Genomic DNA, 19770 nt, shown 5'->3' on the forward strand with positions numbered 1-19770 from the left:
GGCATCACAGAAGCTTTGTGAGGACAGAGGGCATGGGGAGGATCCCCGCCTGGTCTGGACGCCCTAGGGGAGGGACATCTGTGTTAGCAGCGACTCCGGATGCAGGCGGAGTCACAGCCCCCCCCCAATCTTACAGGTGGAGGGGGCAGGGAGACAACTGCAGAGAGAAGAGCCAGATCTCAAAGCTGCCAGGGTCCCCTCCCGCCACCCCTGACCGGAAGAAGCACGCAGGTCAGGATGGTTTCGTTTCTTTCCTTTATTTAAAAAAATCATTTGGGGGTCTGGTGTGAGGAGGGCACACCTTTCATGGCTTGGGGAGGACAGTTTCCGGAAGGGATCACTGGGGTGAAAACGCGGTGGGGGAAGGACTGGGGACTTAGGGGAGGGGCTCCGCCCTCCAGCACCTCTGGACCTAGAGCTCACTCAGAGGCCGGGTGGGGCGGGGCTTCGGTATGTACAGGGGGCGGAGCCAGCAAGGCAGGCCCCGCACCATTTGCCCCTCTGGGCAGATCAGGTCGGGAGTTCGTGCCCGAAGCTGCAGGGGCCCTTCTCTGGGCGGGCCAGGGCCTGGCAGAAAGCCAGCCTGTGGGACCTCGAGGGGGGCTGGGCCAGCGTGCTGGGGGCCAGGGTTAGGGCGGCCCAAGCATCCCCAGTGAATAGACCAGGACGCCACATGCCGCCTCCTACCAGAGAAATGGGGACCCAAGATGCATTGCTACGTGCGGTTAGAACAAACATGAGACGGAATCCTATTTGAATCCTGCGGTCAGGCGGTTGGTCGGGTGGCCCTGAGCTGCAGGGACGGTGTGTGGGACCCCCCCCCACGTCCAAGGCCCCGGGGGGACACCTGGCTCAGGGCGGGTCCGGGCCAGCCCTGCCCACCCCCCCACGTCCTGAAGGACTGCATCACAGCCCCTGCCCGGCTCCCCCAAGCAGGGAGTGAAGACCCTCTCCTGACGCCCAGAAACGTGGCCGGGGGCGCGGTACGGGGTGGGGGCGGCCTACTTGCATCAGGTGGCTTCGGGGACCGGGCGGCCTAGGTGTAGAAAATGACCTCGGGGATCTGGCCGTCCTCCACGGACGTGCCGTTGTTGTTCCCCGCCGCGTAGCAGAAGGTGAAGCACGTCTTGGCCCCCGTCGTGGGCGACTCGTGGGTCACCTTGCGCAGGCCCTTGGTGCCATAGTGGGAGTCTGGGCCCTGGGTGGGAACAGTCCCTGCGGTCAGGCACCCAGGGCCCCAGGAGGGTGGGGGCTGGGGGGGGCCCAGGGTGAGGAGGGGTGGGGGGCAGCAGAGCCCCTCCCCAGAGTGTCTGTGCTGTGGGGGGTGTCGGGGGGGATGGCAGAGCCCCTCCCCAAGGTGTCTGTGCTGTGAGGGGGGGGGCCGGGGGGGATGGGGGACGGCAGAGCCCCTCCCCAGGGTGTCTGTGCTGTGGGGGGGGGGGGGGGGGGGGGGGGGGGGGGGGCGGCAGAGCCCCTCCCCAGGGTGTCTGTGCTGTGGGGGGTGTTGGGGGGGGATGGGGGACGGCAGAGCCCCTCCCCAGGGTGTCTGTGCTGTGGGGGGTGTCGGGGGGGATGGGGGATGGCAGAGCCCCTCCCCAGGGTGTCTGTGCTGTGAGGGGGGGCCGGGGGGCGGCAGAGCCCCTCCCCAGGGTGTCTGTGCTGTGAGGGGGGGCCGGGGGGGGATGGGGAGCGGCAGAGCCCCTCCCCAGGGTGTCTGTGCTGTGAGGGGGGGGCCGGGGGGGGATGGGGAGCGGCAGAGCCCCTCCCCAGGGTGTCTGTGCTGTGGTGGGGGGGTCGGGGGGCGGCAGAGCCCCTTCCCAGGGTGTCTGTGCTGTGAGGGGGGGCCGGGGGGGGGGGATGGGGGCGGCAGAGCCCCTCCCCAGAGTGTCTATGCTGTGAGGGGGGGCCGGGGGGCGGCAGAGCCCCCCCCCAGGGTGTCTGTGCTGTGGGGGGGGGGCCCAGCACGGCAGACGCCCCCACAGCGACACACCGCATAGGCACCCTATAGCTGTACCCGCTAGAGGCTGATCCCGGACAGGCCCAGGGCTCACCTTGAGCGTGGCACAGGCTGTGTAGTTGACGTTGGGCAGCATTTCCACCGGCTCCTTGAACATGACCCGGAAGGTGCTGGCGGAGCCATCACAGCTGAAACCCGTGTCGTTCTGGCCCAGGACGGTGTTGCTGTCCGTGTGGATGATCTGCGGGGGCGGAGGGGGGGGGCAGGAGCCGGCGCTGCTCACCAGGGCCCCCCACCCCCACCCCCGCGGGGCCCCTCAGAGGCCGACGGGGGCCGGGGGGGGGCCACGCGAGGAGTCCAGCCTGGGACCCGCGCGGAGGTGACCGGGGCGGGGCGGGCACCTGGATGTTCACTTGGTAATCGGTGGGCCCGTGGATGGAGCCGTACAGCCCGAAGCCAACCACGAAGATGCGCTTGTTGACCGAGAACCTGAGCCGCGGACACAGGGGATGCTGAGCCGCCGGGCCCGGCCGCAGGGGGCGGCGCCCCACCCGGTGCCGCGGGGACCCCGGCCGCGCCTGGCCCACCTGATGCGGTCGCTCGTGCCGCTGTAGCCCCAGCGGCTCTCCACCTGCTGGAAGCGGTTGATGCTGCACTCCTTCCCGCGGAGGCAGCAGCGAGGCCGGTCGATGAAGTCGACGCGCGGCTTGGGGTTGACGGTGAAGTGCAGGAAGAGGCTGACCGCCTCGCGGTCCACGAGGATGCCCGACTGCGCGGGCCCTGCGGGCACAGGGGGCGGAGGTCGGGCTGCGGCGGGGCCCCGCCCGGCGGCTGGGGAGGGCGGGCAGGGTGAGTGGCGGTGAGCCTCCAAGGGCACCAGAGTGAAGATGCCGGGGGCGGGCAGCCCTGGGGCAGGATGGCCCCTCCCTGCATGGGGGAGGGGGGAGGGAGTCCGGTTCACGGCCTCACTCGGCAACCCCGCCGCCCAGGTTGCCCACCTAGCGCGCGGCCACCCCTGCCCTGCGCACGTGGGGCCGCCCGCTGCCAGGGCGTGACTCCCCGGACAGGCCCCGAGCCGGAGGGGCTCCGGGAGGTGGAAGCACAGGACAGGCGGCGTGGGGGGACTCCCCTCGGCCCCCCCCTCCCCGCAGGCTCACGAGAATGCTTCGGCTCTGAGCCGGTTTCTGCAGGCTGCCCCAGTGCTGCTCGGGCCCCCGCTCCTGTGCCCTGGCCCCGGGGCCTCTACGTGAGTAAGGAGGATACAACGGGGAGACAGAACGGTAACCAGGGCTTTTTAATCTCTGCACAGAAAACGCAGAAGGAGCTACAGGAGGCCGCGGCTGGGGCACACTTAGCTGGGGGGGGGGGGGCGGTCTTCGGAGGGTTTTTTTCAGACTTCCCTCTAGGTCTCTTGTATTTAGGGGTACCTGAGAAGCAGGACACTTCTCTAAAACATGCTGAGTGACAAGGGACACCCGTCACGGAGGAACGGAACAGGAAAGCTGGCTCAATCCAAGAGGACACACACAGTGTCCTTCCCCGAGATTTCGGCAGAGCAGGGGCCAGGACTGGGCTACCTCAGCCTGGGGGACCCACACGGTCCGGGGGGGCGGGGGCGAGGTGGACACAGGAGGGGGCCCGCACAGGGGGTGGCGGCAGGAAGCAGCAAACACTCCCCTCCCAGGGTGAGGGGGCGGGCCGGGTCACAGGGGCCTGGGACCCCACTGGGTTTGGCTGCCAGGTGGGCCGGGGGGGGGGCCTCCAGGAGAGTGCTGGGGGCACCCGTCTGGTGGCGGGGGAGGGGTCCAGCTAGGTTCACACAGGGAGGGGGTCTTAGGATGGGACGGTGCAGCCTGGAGCCTGGCCCCCTGAGCCACGTCCAGGTAACATCTGGGACCCTCATGACCGGGGTGCTCCTGGCCCCGGTGACAGCCCCCCGTCCATCCTGGAGAACGACCCAGCCCCGGTGGGAAGTGGCCAGGCCACCACAGTCACCACCTACTGCCAGAGCCTGGCACACGGGAGGCACTAGGTGATGAGCAAGCGATCCCGGAACACAGAGCCTCACCCCAGCACTGACAACACTATGGACGAACAGACGCGACGCAGGGGACCCTGTCACATCCAAATTTCAGATCAAAGAGAGCTGATCTCGGGGGTGAATCTGTCCCAGGGAGCACAGACAAGAAACTCATGCTACATGGTCCCAAACAGCCCTAACCGGGGACGGGGATGCACCGGCCAGGCCACCGGCGGTGACGTGGCCTCACCCAGGACCCTCCAGCCCCGCGGGGGAGGGCTGGCTCTAGGTCAGGCACCGCTGCGGGAGCCGCATCCACACGGGACAGGAGGCACGGCCGGCTGCCCCCGCGTCCGCCCGGCGCCGAGGCCCCCACCCCACCCCCCACAGGCTCGTCAAGGATGCCGATGCCAGAGCCTGGCCCCTGGGACGCCGGCCCCAGCCCCGGGGGGACCAGCGCGCAAACGCAGACACGCGACGCAGAAGGAAGGGAACCCAGGCGCCGATCTGGCGGCATCCGCGGGGCCTTCCGTCCTCACACGTGGACCCTCGCCGTCCAGCTCTCGGGGCGGGTCACACCTGGGGTCCCCGGGGGTCAGGCTCCCGCCGAGCGGCCCCCGCCCCCTGACAGTTACCTGCAGCGAACTCCTCGATGGTCATGAGCGGGAAGCGGATGAGCGCGAGCGCCTTGCCCAGCACCTTGCGCTTGTTCTCGGGCGTCACCTGCAGCTGCTGCCGCTGGCACTCCGCCTCGGCCCAGCGCACGACCGCGTTGAACAGGCGCACCTCCCGGATGCCCAGCGTGTCCCGCTCCAGCACGGCCACCAGCGTGTCTGTGGGAGGGGCCGGCTCAGCGCGGATGCCCCTCCCCCTCGCGGCCCCGCCCCGCCCCCCTATCCACGCCGGCGCGCCTCACGCCTCACGCCTCACCCAGGTCGATGTCCGTGAAGCCCTCAGCGGTGATGGCGTCGGCCGTGTTCTTGTCGATGTTCTCCAGGCACAGGCTGGCCAGCTGCGGCTCGTCGAAGAGTCGTGCCTGGAAAGAGGGAGCGCGTCAGCCGCGGTGGGAGGCACGCCCCCCCCCCACCCCGCTGCCGCTCTGACCCTGTCGCAGTCTCCCAGTGTCGCGAGGTGGGTGGACAGGACACGCCCCTGGGGGTGGGGGGGGGGAGGGGCCCTGAACGGCCGGCGCACTTCCCAGCACCCAGCACCGGAGACCGCGCCACCGGGAACCTGCCCGAAGGGTGGGGGAACCAGGAGCCCAGAAGATTCCGGCCCCTTCCACCCAGCACGACCCCTACAGCCTGGGGCCGGCGTGGCCGCAGCTCTGAGCCCCGCGGGCCCAGCTCCAGCTTGTCAGGGCAACTCAGTGAGGGGTCCGGGACCCCCCCCCAACCCCTGCGCAGCCGCTCTGGGCCTGACCAGCCCCACCTGGCCACGCCCGGCCCCCTGGAAAAGGGAAAAACGCAGGCGGAAAATCTTCAGTCAACAAGTGCCAGGTGCCCGCCCGCGTAGGGCCTGCGAGGGCACCAGGTCAGGATGGGGGGGAGCAAAATTTAAGGGACATCAAAAATTCAGGGATCCATCCCCATCTCAGGTCCTCGTCCTTGCCCCCCCCCCCACCACCCCACAACCTATCCGCACCTGCGTGCTCGCGCCTGGCCCTTCCCCTCCCCCACACCTTCCTCCTCAACCCAAGTCCGCGCGCACCTCCTCCCCGGGCCCCCAACCCTGCGCCTTCGCCCAGCCCACCCGCGTTCTCGCCCGCCCCCCGGCGCCCCCCCAAACCCTCGTCTCCGCCGCCTCCCCCACCTCACGCACCTTAGTCTCCGCCGCGTCCCAGCGTCCTCCCACCCACGTCCTCGCCAGGTCCCAGCGCCCTCACCGGCCCTCCCCGCAGCACACCTGCGCCCTCTGTGGGCGGCGCGGCCGCGCCCGTAGCCTCGCGAGCCCTCGGCCTGGCCCCGCCCCCGCGTCCTCCCCATCTCCCCACCCCTTCATCCTCACCTGGTCCCCCCCCCCCCACGCCTTTGCCCGGCCCCGGCGCACCCGCACCCTCTCTGGAGCACGAGCACCCCGCCGGGTCGCACTGCCCTCCCCTGCCCCCCCCCCCCCCCCCCCCCCCCCCCCCCCGGCCCGGCCCCGCCCCCGCGCACCTGCGTCAGCAGCATGAACGCGTTGTCCGCCCGCAGGTTCTTCTTCAGGAACTCCACGCAGTGGGCCTCGAGCGCCGGCACCGCGTACTTCTTGGCGGTGTACAGCGTGGTCATGACTGTCTCGGGCCCGATCTGAACCTCATCCGAGTAGAGAAACCTGCAAGACAGACGGCTCGCTCGCTCAGACCCCGCCCCATCAGCCCGACCCCGAGGAACCTTCCAGAGCCGGTGTCTTTCGCGCTGTAGCCTACCGACGTGACCCGGCAAAGACCATCTGCCTCGAAACCGGCCAGAGGCTAAGCCACCCGCACTCGGACACCAGAACGCGGGGCCGTGCAGCGACCGGCTTCCTTCCCGGTGACACCCCGATGCGGGGGCACCAGGGCCACCAAGACTCCCCCAGAGGCACCTGCATGGGATCGGCTGCCCTGGGGAGAGCCTGCCACACCTCCGGGCCTGGACGGCAGGCCTGGCTGCAGAGCTCAGCGAGTTCTGGGCGAGCAGAGGACCAGAAACGCCGCCTGAATCAGACACGATGACCGCCCCTCCCGCGATGTGAACTTGGGCTCAATTGAAAAACGAGGCAGTGGAGGTACCAGGACCCTCGTGCAGAGCTGGCAGGGGGTTCAGGATGCAGCCACAAGGGCAAACACCTGGAAGGATGTGCCTGCCCTCCTACCGCCCCCCCACCCCCCCCCACCCCCGCAGAATGTGCCGGAAGCCAAACGCAGCTCCACATATCAACAGCTACGATCCTGGGGGGTCCGGGAGACCCTGGACCTGAGGAGACCGGGGATGCTGCCGGACCCCCCACAGGACCCGGGACCGAACCCGGAAGTCAGCAGTGCAGGGGTGGGGGTGGGGGGGACAGCCAGGATCGGTGCCAGGAGACGGCTGGGCCTTTCACACACCAGTCATGACAGTGTCCACCCTCTTGGGGGCAGCCCAGCAAAACTGACCCAAGCCCGGGGAGGTGGGGGGGGGGGGGGACGGCGGGAGAGACAGAGCAGGGAGATTGTAGCCGGAACCCGCATGTCACCAGACTTCAATCTAAACCTGTCCCCTACTGGTGTGTGTGTGCGTGTGTTCTCATGGCTATCACTTTTCTTCTATTCGTTACAATAAAATACAACACAGGGGCACCTGGCTGGCTCAGTCAGAAGAACACGCAAATCTTGACCTTGGGGTCGTGAGTTCGAGCCCCCATGGGGTGTAGAGATTAAATAAACTTAAAAAATACTTTAACTAAACCATCGTAAGCATTTTTACGCATACACTTCAGCAGCATCGGGCGCACTCACACTGTCCTGCACCCGCCCCCGCCATCCGCCCCCAGAACCTTCCATCTCCCCAGACTGAGACCCTGTCCCCACGAAGCACGGACTCCCCACCCCTGGCTCCCACCGTCCGCTCTCTGTCCCTGTGGACGGGACTCCTCCGGGGACCCCCTGTGAGTGGGGTCGCGCGGGACGCGTCCTTCTGTGTCCGGCTCCGGTCACCGCGCACAGCGACCTCCGGGCCCGTCCACGCGGCGGCAGGCGGCGGGACGTCCTTCCTCCCCGAGGCTGGGTCATCCTCCGGGGGTGAATGGACACCCCGTGCTTGTCTGTTACATGCCAGCAGACAGTGTGTCCACCTTTCACGGACGCTGCCGCTGTGAAACCGGGGGGCAAGCGTCCGTCTGCGCCCCGGCTTCCGGTTACCCGCACAGACATCCGGGAGTGGAACAGCCGGGTCACAGGGTGACTCTACGTTTACGCCTTTGAGGGGGCCTCCAGACTGTTTCCGCGGAGGCCACGAGGGCCCCCGATGTCTTCACTTCTGATTGTTGTTACTTCCTTTGGCTTTTCCGGCTTTTGGTTTTTTTAATACTAGGTGCCCTGGTGGGTACGAAGTGATAGCTTATGGTTTTGTCACCTGTTTTGTCAATAAAGTTTTATCGGCACACAGCCCCACCCATAGCTTACGAATAGGCCGTGTCTGCTTTTCCGGGAACCGCGGCAGTGTGAGCGGTGTGTGACGGGAGCCCGTCTGGCCCCAAACGGGCAGTCGGGCCGCCCCTGGCCTTAGCGGTCTGAGAAGCTACATAGAGACGCAGCCATGAGATTGTTCCCAAAAGCGCTCCCTGTCACCGGGAAGACGCTGGGGGCAGCGCACAGGACCGACCACGTGAGCGTCAAGGACTAAGGGGCATCCACAGACGGAACCAACCGGAACAAAATTCTACCCAGGGGGCAGGGGGGTGCAGGGACACCAGCTGGGGGGCACAGCCAGGAAGCACATGGCCTCGGACACGGCAGATGGGAGGCAGGTCTGTTCTGTCCTTTATGCTCTTCTGGAACCTTCTTTTTTTTCCCTTTTCCCTCCCTCCCTTCCTCTCTCTCTTGTGAACCTGTGCCGTCTTTATCATTATAATAGAGAAAAAATAAACTGCTTTTACAGAGATGTTTTAACTGTTCGGGGTAATCTTTAAAGTTACCCACCGTGATTCACACCGAGCGCTTCTGGAAGCAAGAGAATTGTGCTCGGCTGAGCAAGGAGGACAGTCTGGAAGCTCGGGAGAGCCAGCGGCCAGGCCTCACCTGTGGCCTCCGGCTGCCGGCTGCCTGCGGCCCCCACCCTGGGCATCCACCGCGTTTATTTAAAGTACTTGAGGAGAGGGGCGCCTGGGTGGCGCAGTCGGTTAAGCATCCGACTTCAGCCAGGTCACGATCTCGCGGTCCGTGAGTTCGAGCCCCGCGTCGGGCTCTGGGCTGATGGCTCAGAGCCTGGAGCCTGTTTCCGATTCTGTGTCTCCCTCTCTCTCTGCCCCTCCCCCGTTCATGCTCTGTCTCTCTCTGTCCCAAAAATAAAAAAATAAAATAAAAAACATTGAAAAAAAAATTAAAAAAAAAAAATAAAGTACTTGAGGAGAAATTCTGAGGCTCAAAAAAGGAAAAGCTAGAGGTGGCATTTAACATTCTTGCAACGTCTTACTTCCTCCAAAACTCGTGTCGACTCCAAAGGATGAAAACGGGGACTCACGCGCACGGCAACGTGGCCGGGCCTCAACACGCGACGCTCAGGGAGGGAACCCGACACGAGAGGCCACGCGGGGTGTGAGTCCGCGTGTGTGAAACGTCCAGAACAGACCCATCCACGGACGGGAAGGGGGCTCGTGGGGGCCGGGGGAGGGGGTGACGGCCGATGGGGACGGGGCTGCTCTTTGGGGCGATGAGAAGGTAGAATGAGGCAGTGGTGAGGGGCACACGACCCCCGCGAATGCCCGCAAAGCGCTCAACAGCACACTGTCAACGGGTGAATTGTACGGTGTGCGAATCACATCTCAATGAAAAGTCTGCGAAAGTGAAAATGGGGTGGGGGCCCCTAGAGCCCACCCCTCACTTCAGAGGCAATTCTGGAGATCTTCAGGGGCTCCGGAGGTGCTGTCCCTGGGGGTCTCTGTACCTTCTTCCTGAACTCTGTGTACTTTCTAGAACGTCAGCCTGGTCCGTCCCACCCCACAGTGTGAAAGATCTAGAAAGTCTTACTTGAGCAGGGCCAGGAAGGCGGCGGGCTCCACGTCGGGCAGCTCGATCTCGGTGGACGTGGTGGCCATCCCCCCGTTGAACATGGCGTCGAAGACAGCACTGCCCACGGCCAGCACGAACCTGGCGTGTCAGAGAAGACCGAGGTTACCCTCCACGTGGCCTTGACTGCTCCCGTCAACTGACCCCCGGAGGCTGTCGGCGGGGAGTGGGGGGGGGGGGCGGCGGTCCCCATAGGAGATGCTGAGGGAGCGACCCCGGCTAGCACCCCGGCAGACCCCGGCCCAGCAGGTCCTGCTGGCAGATGGCTCTAGAAGGCCGCACTCTGGAGCAAGGCTGCTCAGAAGGTTCAGTGGTAACACTGGGCGGGACGAGTGAGGTCACCGGCCCCACGGCAGGATGGCCTCATGCCCCCGCAGCCCCGTCCGCGCGTCCGTCCACCCCCCCGCTCTGCACGCACATCCCGCGCTCAGGTCGTGGGCACGAGGGTCCCGGCCATCCTGCAGCGGGGCAGACACAGTAAGTGCAGGGACAGCCTGACTGTGGGGCAGGAAGAACCCAAGGCCGCGACAGGAGCGAGGGTCAGGGAAGGCTTGGCAGGGGCACCTGAGCGGGGCCGAATCCCCGGGGCAGCCTGGGGAGGCGGTGGCCGCGAGGAGGCCTGCGGGCTCTGTCGCGTGCGGTGTGGCCACTCGGGGCCCCCCAAGCCAGCCGGGGACCCTCCAGCTGGACCACGACGTGGGGGGGCCTCCGCGGTGGCCGAGCTCAGGGAGGCGCCGCCCACCCTGTGCTTTGTGCTGTGCACGCACAGCCTCCGGGGGCCCACCCCACGTGGCCCAGGCACCGTCCCCCGGGACACCCACCCACTCCCGGTCCCGTGGGGACAAACACAGGCTCCGAGCGGCCACCCCGGCTCAGAGCCCTCCGGGTCTGGCACGCATCGGCAGGCGGGGCGCAGCCAGCCCCCACGTCCTGCTCCCCAGCCTCTGCCTGCCCCAAGCTGAGCAGCCCCCCACCCTTGACGGGCAGAGCACCCCTTCCCCCGGCCCCTCCCTCCCCCTCCCTCGGCGTCTCCCGGCTCTCCTTTGGCCACAGTGCTGCACGGCGGCTGGATTCCCATCCGAGGACCATACCCGAGACGGACGGGAACCCGAGTGCAGTGGGGCGAACGGCGTCCCCCCAAAATCCCGTCCGCCCGGAAAGGCAGAACGGGACCTCGCTTGGGAACAGTCCTGTAGAATGTGACTGGTTCGGGCGAGGGCATGGAGGGTGGCCCTAACCCCATGCTGGTGTCTCTGCAAGAGGGGAATTTGGACATGGACACGGGAAAGGACACGTGAGGACAGAGGCAGAGACTGGAGGGGACGCCCGGACCCCAGGAGCTGGAGGAGGCAGGGGGGGCCTCCAGGGCCTCCGAGGGAGCGCAGCCCTGCTGACACCGTGACCTCGGACGCCTAGCCCCGAGCTGGGGCAGGAGACCCCGTGTGCTCTCGCGCCCCCGAGCTGTAGGTTCCGGCCGCACCGGGCGGCTCCTGTCCCTGCCGTGGCCAGCCTCACCCACGTCTTCGGAGGCCCTGGGCTCTCACCGCCACCGCGGCAGGTCCCCAGGCCCCGCTGTCCTCCTGCACACGGTCCCCTAGATAAAGTGCCTTCCCAGAAGCACCTCAATCTCCTGCTGGAAAACGATCCAAACACAGAAGAGGCTGCTGACTGTACCCGGCGCGTCAGGGCCGAGCCACCCGACGCGGGGTGGACGGGCACGGACCTCACGCACCCGGTGTCCCCGCCAGCGGGCAAGGAGTCTGAGAGCTGAGTGTGGCATCAAGCCACAGAAACGAACACGGGGCTCCGATCGAGGACGGCTCAGCAGCGAGGGGACACCCAGGGCCCGGAGCTTGGTGTCCAAATCCCACAGCCACAGAGGGTCCAGGCTCCTTGGAGAAACGGCGGATTCTGGGGCGGGGGGGGAAGGGGCCCAACGGGCTCGGAGTATCTTGCGGGGCCAGAAGGAAGGGCTGCTCCCAACGTGCTGGGGAAACGCGGACGCGGCGCCCACCCGGCGAGCTCGCGGCCGAGCTGGGGACAGAGCAACGGCCGGGGGATCCGCAGGGACTGAACCGAGTGAGCGGGTGCCAGCCCCCCCCCCCCCCCACCATCAGACTCCAGCCAATGAAGCGCAGAAAACGGCCCCACAGCGGACACGGAGTAGCCAACCGTTTCCGGGGCGGATCCTCAGCCCTCCGCCCGGCAGCCAGCGGGCAAAGCGGAGGAGACACAGGGGGTCTGCCCAGCCCCACAGCGTCCCGCGGGGACAGCGCTCACAGGCCACCGGGGAGGGCGCACATCACTGCTCTATATCCACACACGCGGCAGGGGCAGGGACGGGAGCCGGAGAGGAGGCCACGGCCGCACACGGAGCCGCGTGCACATCGCACCCCACGGCCGTCGAGGAGGCTGTTGCTAGAACGTGCACCCTGCGGACGTCTGGAGCCCAGCACGCCCGGGATCGGTAACAGTTACAAACACACACACGCGCCTTGGCACCAGAGTCCCTAAATACACGACGCAGAAAGCTGAGTGGCACCGGGAGAACGAGGCCACTGGACAACCACGCTGGAGCTTCCGGAACGTTTCCGGATGCCGGCAGAGTGGCGGGCAGACCAGAACGTCCGCACACAGCCCAGGCCCCATAGCCCGGCCGCCCCCGGCCGCCAGCAGGACCCAACCGACCTTCTGGGGACCCTGCCCGCACACGTGGGATGTCCTTCGGGGCCAACAGGTGCGCCGGGCAGCGCCGGCGTCGGCCAGAGCGTGGTCTCCAAACACAGCCGAGTTCGATTACCAAGCCGCAACCAGAGGAAGTCTGAGACATCCTCAAACGCTTGCAAATGAACCCACTGGGGAGCAGCCACGGGTCCGAGAAGGAACACGAGGAAGTGAGGAAAGATCTTGGCTGCAGAGGAGACCACAGTGCGACAGGCCGACCTGAGGGTCGCAGCTCGAAGGACACGTCGCGCATCTATTAAGGGCCCAGGAATCCGCGAGGCGAGCTTCCGCATCAGGAGTCCAGAAAATGGAGAGTAAACCAAACCCACGGAGAGAAGGGAACAGCCAAGGTGGGAACAGGACCTCGTGAAATCTGGCATGGGGATGGCAGGGGGTGCAGAGAAACCACTGGAAACGGGAGGGCCGCGAGGTACCGATATCAGGAGCAAGGGTGGGGACATCGTTCAGGAACGTAAGGAACACGATCTCACCCCACGGCAAAGCCTGTCCCCAGACGGCTTCACGGGGGACCCCTCCCAATCACGCCGGAAGTGACAGCGACCGCAGGCAGACTCTACCAGAAAACGGAGACGCCCCCGAGCACGGCTGGGCGCAGATGCCGCGGCCGCGTCGGAAAACAGTCCGGCACTTTCTGAAAATGTCACCTGAGTTACCCTAGAATCCCAACAGTCCGCTCCGAGGTGCTGACCCAAGACCACAGGACCAGATTTGCACACCAGCGTTCACACAGCATGATTCGTGACAGTGAAAAAACCAGACAGAGCCCATACACCCACTGGCTGGCAAAGGGACAGACGGAGGTCCATTCGTACCACTGAATTCAGCAATCGCGCGAATTACTTGCCAATGAAAAGAAGAGAGCTGTAGCTGACCTTGAACAACACGGGCTCGAGTGTGCAGGGGCCGCTCACACGCAATAACGAAGGATACCGCAGATGATACAGACAGCGGGCTAAATACGGGGAGGCCTGGCGTTCCGGGTGGGGGCGGGGGGGGACCTCGGGGGTGGCGGCCGCCAGGGCACAAGGCTTGCACATCTGCACAGACAGCCGTCGGGTCAAACAGACCAGACTCCAGTAACACCCCGCACCCACACCTCAGGACACCTCTCAGGCAGGGAACAGAGAGGAACTTCAGCGAAGCTGTCCCACTGAGCGCAAAGGTGGCTTGCTTCCACCCCCGTCAGGGGGCAATGCCCCGTGGCCAGAAATGCACTAAGAAAAGCATTAAGCGGCACAAACAGGAGGGACGGAGAGAAATAATCTGCCCACGACATGGTTTTCGAATTTGAAAATTCTAGGACTGCACTGCCCAATGTGGTTGCTCCTGGCCATGCAGGGCTATTTAAATTTTTTTTCTTTTTTACATTTTACTTATTTTTGAAAGAGATGGAGAAAGAGGAGAGAGAGAGAGAGAGAGAGAGAGAGGGCACGCACGGCGCACACAAGTTGGGGAGCGGCAGAGGGAGAGGGAGACACAGAATCCGAAGCAGGCTCCAGGCTCTGAGCTGTCAGCACAGAGCCCGATGCGGGGCCTGAACCCACAAACCGTGAGATCATGACCCAAGCCAAAGTGGGACGCTTCACCGACTGAGCCACCCAGGGGCCCCCACACAGGGCTATTTAAATCGAAATTAAAATCAGATTAAAGATTCGGGGCGCCTGGGTGGCTCAGTGGGTTGAGCGCCCCACTCTCGGTTTCGCCTCAGGTCATGATCTCACGGTTTGTGAGTTCAGGCCCTGCATCGGGCTCCGTGCTGACGTTGCAGAGCCTGCCTGGGATTCTCTCTCCCTCTCTCTCGGCCTCCCCGCTGCTCACTGTGTAGGTCTCTCTCTCTCAAAGATAAATAAACTCAAAAAATTGTTTAAAGATTATTCACAACAGAGGAAAAAAATACAGGAGCAAAATCAGCATAAATGTGCAAGAAAACTATATGAAGAAAGCTACAAAGCTATCCTAAGAACACAAATGCCCTAAACAAATCGAGAAAGACCGTGCCCCCAGATACTCTGTGTGCTAACCTGCCTGTTCTCCCCAGCCTGGTATCAGTGGGGGACCAACCCCCACCGCCCCCCAATAAATCCCTTGAGCACTTACTTGACAAACAGACTCTAAAGGTCATAGGGACCACGGGATGCCTGGGGCCGGCAAACTGGCCAACCGCGTGCTTTTGCAAATAAAGTTTTATTGGAACGCATCCATGATCATTCACTCGCGTTGTCTACAGCACTTCCGTGCTGCTAAGACAGGATTCAGGAAGTGGGACAGACTGTGCGGCCTGAAGAAATCGTCCGCTGTCTGGCCATTTACCTGTGCTTGCTGACGCTGTGCTAGAGCGGCCGTCCCGCGGGGAAAGGGATGTCCTCTGCCGGCACCACGTTTCAATGACGGTTTGAGGGAAGGGGGAGGGCGGGGACGGGAGGGTGATCGTACTGGAGGGGTCACTGTGTGAGACCGGTGAAAAAGTCTCGACAGAGAAGGAAATTGGGAACAAGGGTCCGGCAGTTCTCAGAACAGAAAGCCACAGTCACCAGAAGCTGTGCTGTCACACGGAGAACACAAACAGAGCCATTGAAATGAGAAACCCCAGACGGGCTGTTCCACCCGCCAGGCTTCTCCGCGGTGGCTGCACTTTCCAGGCTGAAGGAATAAAAGACATCTGAGGGGCGCTGGGGGGCTCATGTCAGCTGAGCCTGCTTGGGCTCAGGTCACCATCTCACGGTTCGTGGGTCCGAGCCCCGCGTCGTGCTCTGTGCTGACAGCTCGGAGCCTGGACCTGCCTTCGGATTCTGTGTCTCTCTCTCTCTCTCAAAAATAAAATAACATGTTAAGAAGAGAGGAACACAAACAACCTCTAGGTGCTGGTTTGTGGGTCTACCCAACTCCCACAGAAGCTTCCCCACCCTGAGGAGACTCGGTGTTTCCTCGGAGCCAGACCAGCAAGAGAACGCGGACATTTGATTCAGGCCGGCCGGGGTGCCACAGTCACCGAGCACCCGTGTGCCCGGCCTGCTCCCGGGGCTTGGGGTGCAGCAGGGGAAGAGAGAGAAGCTAACGCCTGCTCACACAAAGCCGCCAACAGCCGCGATGGAGGCACCGGGCATCAGATTAGAAGGAAAAAGTGACGGAAAAAGCAGTTCAAGCTGAGGGCTGCCCAGAGCCTTGGGACGGGACGAGGGGCCAGGGCCGGTCAGCACTCGTGTCCCCCGCCCCGGGTCAGCCTGCGCCACAGAGCCCACGGCCACTCTGAGCCCTGGCCCGTGCCGCTCCCCGAACCCGGGCCCCGGCGGGGCCACACCGAGGCGCCTTTCTCGAAGTCCGTGAGAGCCCCTCCCCCACGCCGCTTTGTGGCCTGAACCCCAGACGCGGCTCCCCTGCCACCACATCCTCTCCCTGCCCCAGGACGCCACCCAGGGCCCCAGGTGGCATTTGGTCACCCCCTTGGGCTCTGCTAGGCTGTGACAGCTTTCACGACCTTGAGAGCCTCCAGGATGAGCCGCCAGCTGGCCCGCGGTGTGTCCCCGATTGTGGGATGTTTTCCTGCAGTCAGTCTGGTTTCCCAGGGCTGGGCAAATCTAAACAAGATTTCATCCTCTCCCAGGCCCGGAGGCTCCGAGCCCTCCAGGTCAAGGTGTGACCTCCTCCTCTGGGGGGCTCCAGGGAAGGGTCCTTCCTTCCTCTCCCAGCTCTGGGGGGCTCCAGGCATTCCTTGGCCTCGTCCCTCCAGCGCCTGCCCCCCGTGGTCATCACGTGGCTTCTCCTCTGGGTCTCTTATGGAAGACCCTTGTCATTGGGTTTAGAGCCCCCCCTCCCCCCGAGAATCCAGGATGAGCTCATCCCCAGACCCTTAACTTGATCATACCTACAAAGACTTTTTCCACGTAAGGTCACGCTCATAGGTATCACAGGCTAGGACGGGGACACACCTACACCTGGAGGTGAGGGGCCCTTCTGGTCCCATCCTACCAGGGGACCCCGCAGCCACTCAACATCTCTCAGAAGGTGACCTTGACCCCTGGCTAAGGTGGGGGTCTGCCGGGTTTCTCCACGGTCAGGTTACCCTCGTCCGCTTTCCACTCACTTCTTTACAAGCAAGTCCCGAGTGCAGCCCCCAGGAGCGGCGTGGCAAGCGGCCCCCCGCGTCTTTTCAAGCTCCGGATTACGTCCCCGCCTCTACTGAAGCTCGCCCTGGACCACCGTCATAAGCACTTGCTTGGGTCACTGAGTCGATCCTCCCAGAGGTCCTGGGATGGAGGCATCTGAGCAGTCAATCCCAGTTCACCGGTGGGGAAACTGAGGCACAGGAAGCCCAGGGTCACCCGTGGGCAGCACCCACCTGGTCGCTGCAGGGAAAACGTCACCAATGTGTAGGAAATAACAACCCAAAGGCAGAAACCTTCTACGGTTGAAGACCAAACCGTGGGGCATTACCGCCAGGACAATGGGGACAAATGCCATCGGCCTGACCCAGACCCCCTCTGGACGTCAAACACAGGGCCAGGGAGTCTGCAGGGCCCAGGCGACGACTGACACCTGCAGGGACCAGCAAGGTGAGCCAGGGAGCCAGGCCGCTGGCGGGAGAAGCCACAGGCCCAGTGGGCAGGCGGGCGTGGGGGCAAAGGTCAGCATGTAGGCACGTACCCTCCGTGCCCAGACCCCACTTTCAGGGTGGCTCCCTGCAGCCCTTCCTCAGCACCACCCCTCCATCCCCATCCACACGGCACCCCTAGGCCACCATCGCCCCCCCCCCCCTCCCTGCATCACTCAACCCTTGCGAGCCACAGACCCCAGACCCACATGTGGCCTCTGGCCGGCTCTCTGCCAAGTGCATCAGCCCTCCACGTGCATCCCTGCCACACCTGCCCTTCTCTAGGATGCTGGGGCCAGGGTCTGGGGGGGCCACAGCCGCGGCCCCCCACCGCACCAGGGAGAGGCACCTCCTCCCAAGGGAAGCCGAACCCTCTGCCTCCCATTTCTACCCTCCCGCCAAGCACCTGCGGCCTCCACTCCCAGCCGGTCCACCCTTCAAAGCAGATGCGCTCACTCAGGCCCACGGTGCCCCTGCCGTGGCTCCCGAGTGCCCATCTGGACTCCAGACGGCCCCTCCCCTCGCCCTGCTCAGCACAGCGGCTCAGGTACCGATTCCAGTCACCACCCCCCAGACGCCGGGTCTCCGGTTCTCATTAAGTCTCACTAGAGACCACGCCCAGCTGACCTTACTCTCCGGCCATTTCCTACCACACCCCTCGCTCCAGGCCTGGGCCACTGGCTGCCCTCCCGCTTCTCCGGAGCCCCGGCGGGGCCACACCCTTCACGCCTCTGGGGGCCCCACGCCCACTGCCTCAGCCCTACTTCACGAGCTCAATCGAGGACAGGCCGAGGGCAGGCGCTAAGGTCACTGGCGCCTGGGGGCCCCTGGCTCCCCCTGAGGTTGCACCCCCACCTGCCTGTGGGGTTTCCAGCCACATCCACCTGACCCGGTCCCCAAAGGGCTTGGGTCAGGCAGGTGGGAGCTCGTGCAGCCTCGCCTTACTTATTCTGCTCCCCGAAGGTGGTGAAGGAGACCAGGCCTGGCTGGCCAGTTATGTAGGAGCATGACGGGCCTCAGGGACGCCTGGGGGCGGGGGGGGGGGGGGGGGGCTCACGGGCAGCACACAGCTTGGGTGGGGGTGAGGCCCTGCTCGCACACAGGGGAGGGAGGAGCCACGGGAGGTCCTGGGGACCCAACCACAGGCCTGGAACGTTCTGCAGACAGGAATCTAGATCCAGTTGTACATAAATAACCAGGAAAAAGCCGGAAAGAAAAATCTCGAAGGCACAGGTTAAATAAAGGCCACAGGCCAGAAAGGCAGGGAGAACCCCTCGCAGCAGGCTGGGGAACACTCCAGGCGAGTGCAAGAAACGCCCCCGGCCCCCCTCCTCTGATGTCACACACACCCCCTCCCCCATCAGCGAGCCCCCCCCCCCGCCCCCCCCGCCCCTGGGGAGCAGAGTCAGGGAGCAGAGTCAGGAACACCGGCAGTGGACTGGGAGTCTGACGTCAGCCCCGCCCTGCCCGGGGGTCTGGGGGCTGGATCCTGGAGACTGGCTAGAAGCACAGGTCAACAATGTCCCCTTTTTCAGAGAGGCCGGGGACTGGGGTGTCACTGAGGGGCTTATGTGGGTTCAGGAGGCAGGAGTCTGGCGGGGGCCTGGGGGTCACCACAGGGGAAGCACGGGACATTAGGTGCAGGAGGTCACTGGGGCAGGACGGAGGGGCCTAGAGGTGGCAGGAGCTGGTGGGGGTGGCTGGGTGGCCGTGCCTGGAGATCCTGGCCTGGGTGGCAGGGTCCGGCATCCTAAAGCCAGGAGCCTCTGCTGGGAGTGGAGAGGTGGGGGGTCCCAGGGCCAGGGTGTAGCTAGCATCAGAGGGCTGAAGGGTAGATGGGGGCCCGGCAGGGTCACGGGGCTCTGGCAAAGGGGTCCCAGGGGACCTGGGGGGGGGGGGGGGGGCAGGGCGCAGGAGGGTCCGGAGGACGGTCGGTCCCTGGAGCGGTTGGGTCCTGGGGTGGCGGGGCCGGGGGTGGCGGGGGCCCGGGCCGGGGGGGGCCGGGGGGGGGCGGGGCCCGGGGGGCGGCGGGGCCCGGGGCCCGAGGACGGCGGGGCCCACCTGTGCGCGGGGATGCGCTGCGCGCCGAGCCCCTTGCCCACCAGGAAGTGCACGTCGCAGAGCACCTCGTTGTTGAAGAGGAAGGCGAAGCGCTCCTTCAGCGTGGGCTTGGTGCCTGCCAGTTGTAGACGGGCTCGCGCAGCAGCGCCGCCGCCCCCGGCTCCTCGGCCGCCCGCTCCCCCCCGCCGCGGCCTGCGCGCCCGGCCCCGACCCGGGTCCCGGTCCCGGTCCCGGAGCGGGGGGCGGCCCGGGGGCGGCTGGGGGCCTGTGCGCGGCTGGCGGCGGCGGCGTGCGGCGGCGTGCGGCGTGCAGCGGCGGCGGCCGCGTTGCCGGGGCGGCGGCGGCGTTGGCGCTGGGCCCGGGGCCGCCCCCCGCACCCGGGCCGACCCCCGGCGGGCACGACGCGCGCCCGCCGCTCCCACCCGCCGCCATCTTGTCGGTGCGGCGGCCGCGGGGGCGGGGCGGGCGGAGGAGGGCGGGGAGTCCGGAGGGGAGGGGGGGAGGGGAGGGCGGGGAAGCCGGGAGGGGAGGAGACGGGAGGGGAGGGGCGGGGAGCGGGAGGGGAGGAGAGGGGAGGGGCGGGGAGCCCGGAGGGAGAGGGAGGAAAGGGGAGGGGTGAGCAGGGAGCTGGGAGGGGAGGGGGAGAGGAAGGCGGGGCGGGTGGAGGAGGCATG

The 19770-nt window shown here is 65.7% G+C and overlaps 1 protein-coding gene across 1 annotated transcript; it reads right to left on the bottom strand.

Annotated features, from left to right (window-relative positions):
• Nucleotides 1–238: 238 nt before the first annotated feature.
• Nucleotides 239–19543, bottom strand: BTBD2 (BTB domain containing 2). The gene is given in 11 exon segments (XM_030336065.1): nt 239–1198; nt 2052–2198; nt 2359–2446; nt 2545–2737; nt 4613–4810; nt 4908–5013; nt 6134–6290; nt 9664–9783; nt 19097–19211; nt 19214–19282; nt 19285–19543. Coding segments are annotated over 11 exon segments (1599 nt in total). The 5' UTR covers nt 19529–19543; the 3' UTR covers nt 239–1036.
• Nucleotides 19544–19770: the final 227 nt, after the last annotated feature.

The sequence above is a fragment of the Lynx canadensis genome, chromosome A2 (assembly GCF_007474595.2).
Source record: "Lynx canadensis isolate LIC74 chromosome A2, mLynCan4.pri.v2, whole genome shotgun sequence".
Taxonomy (NCBI): Eukaryota; Metazoa; Chordata; class Mammalia; order Carnivora; family Felidae; genus Lynx; species Lynx canadensis.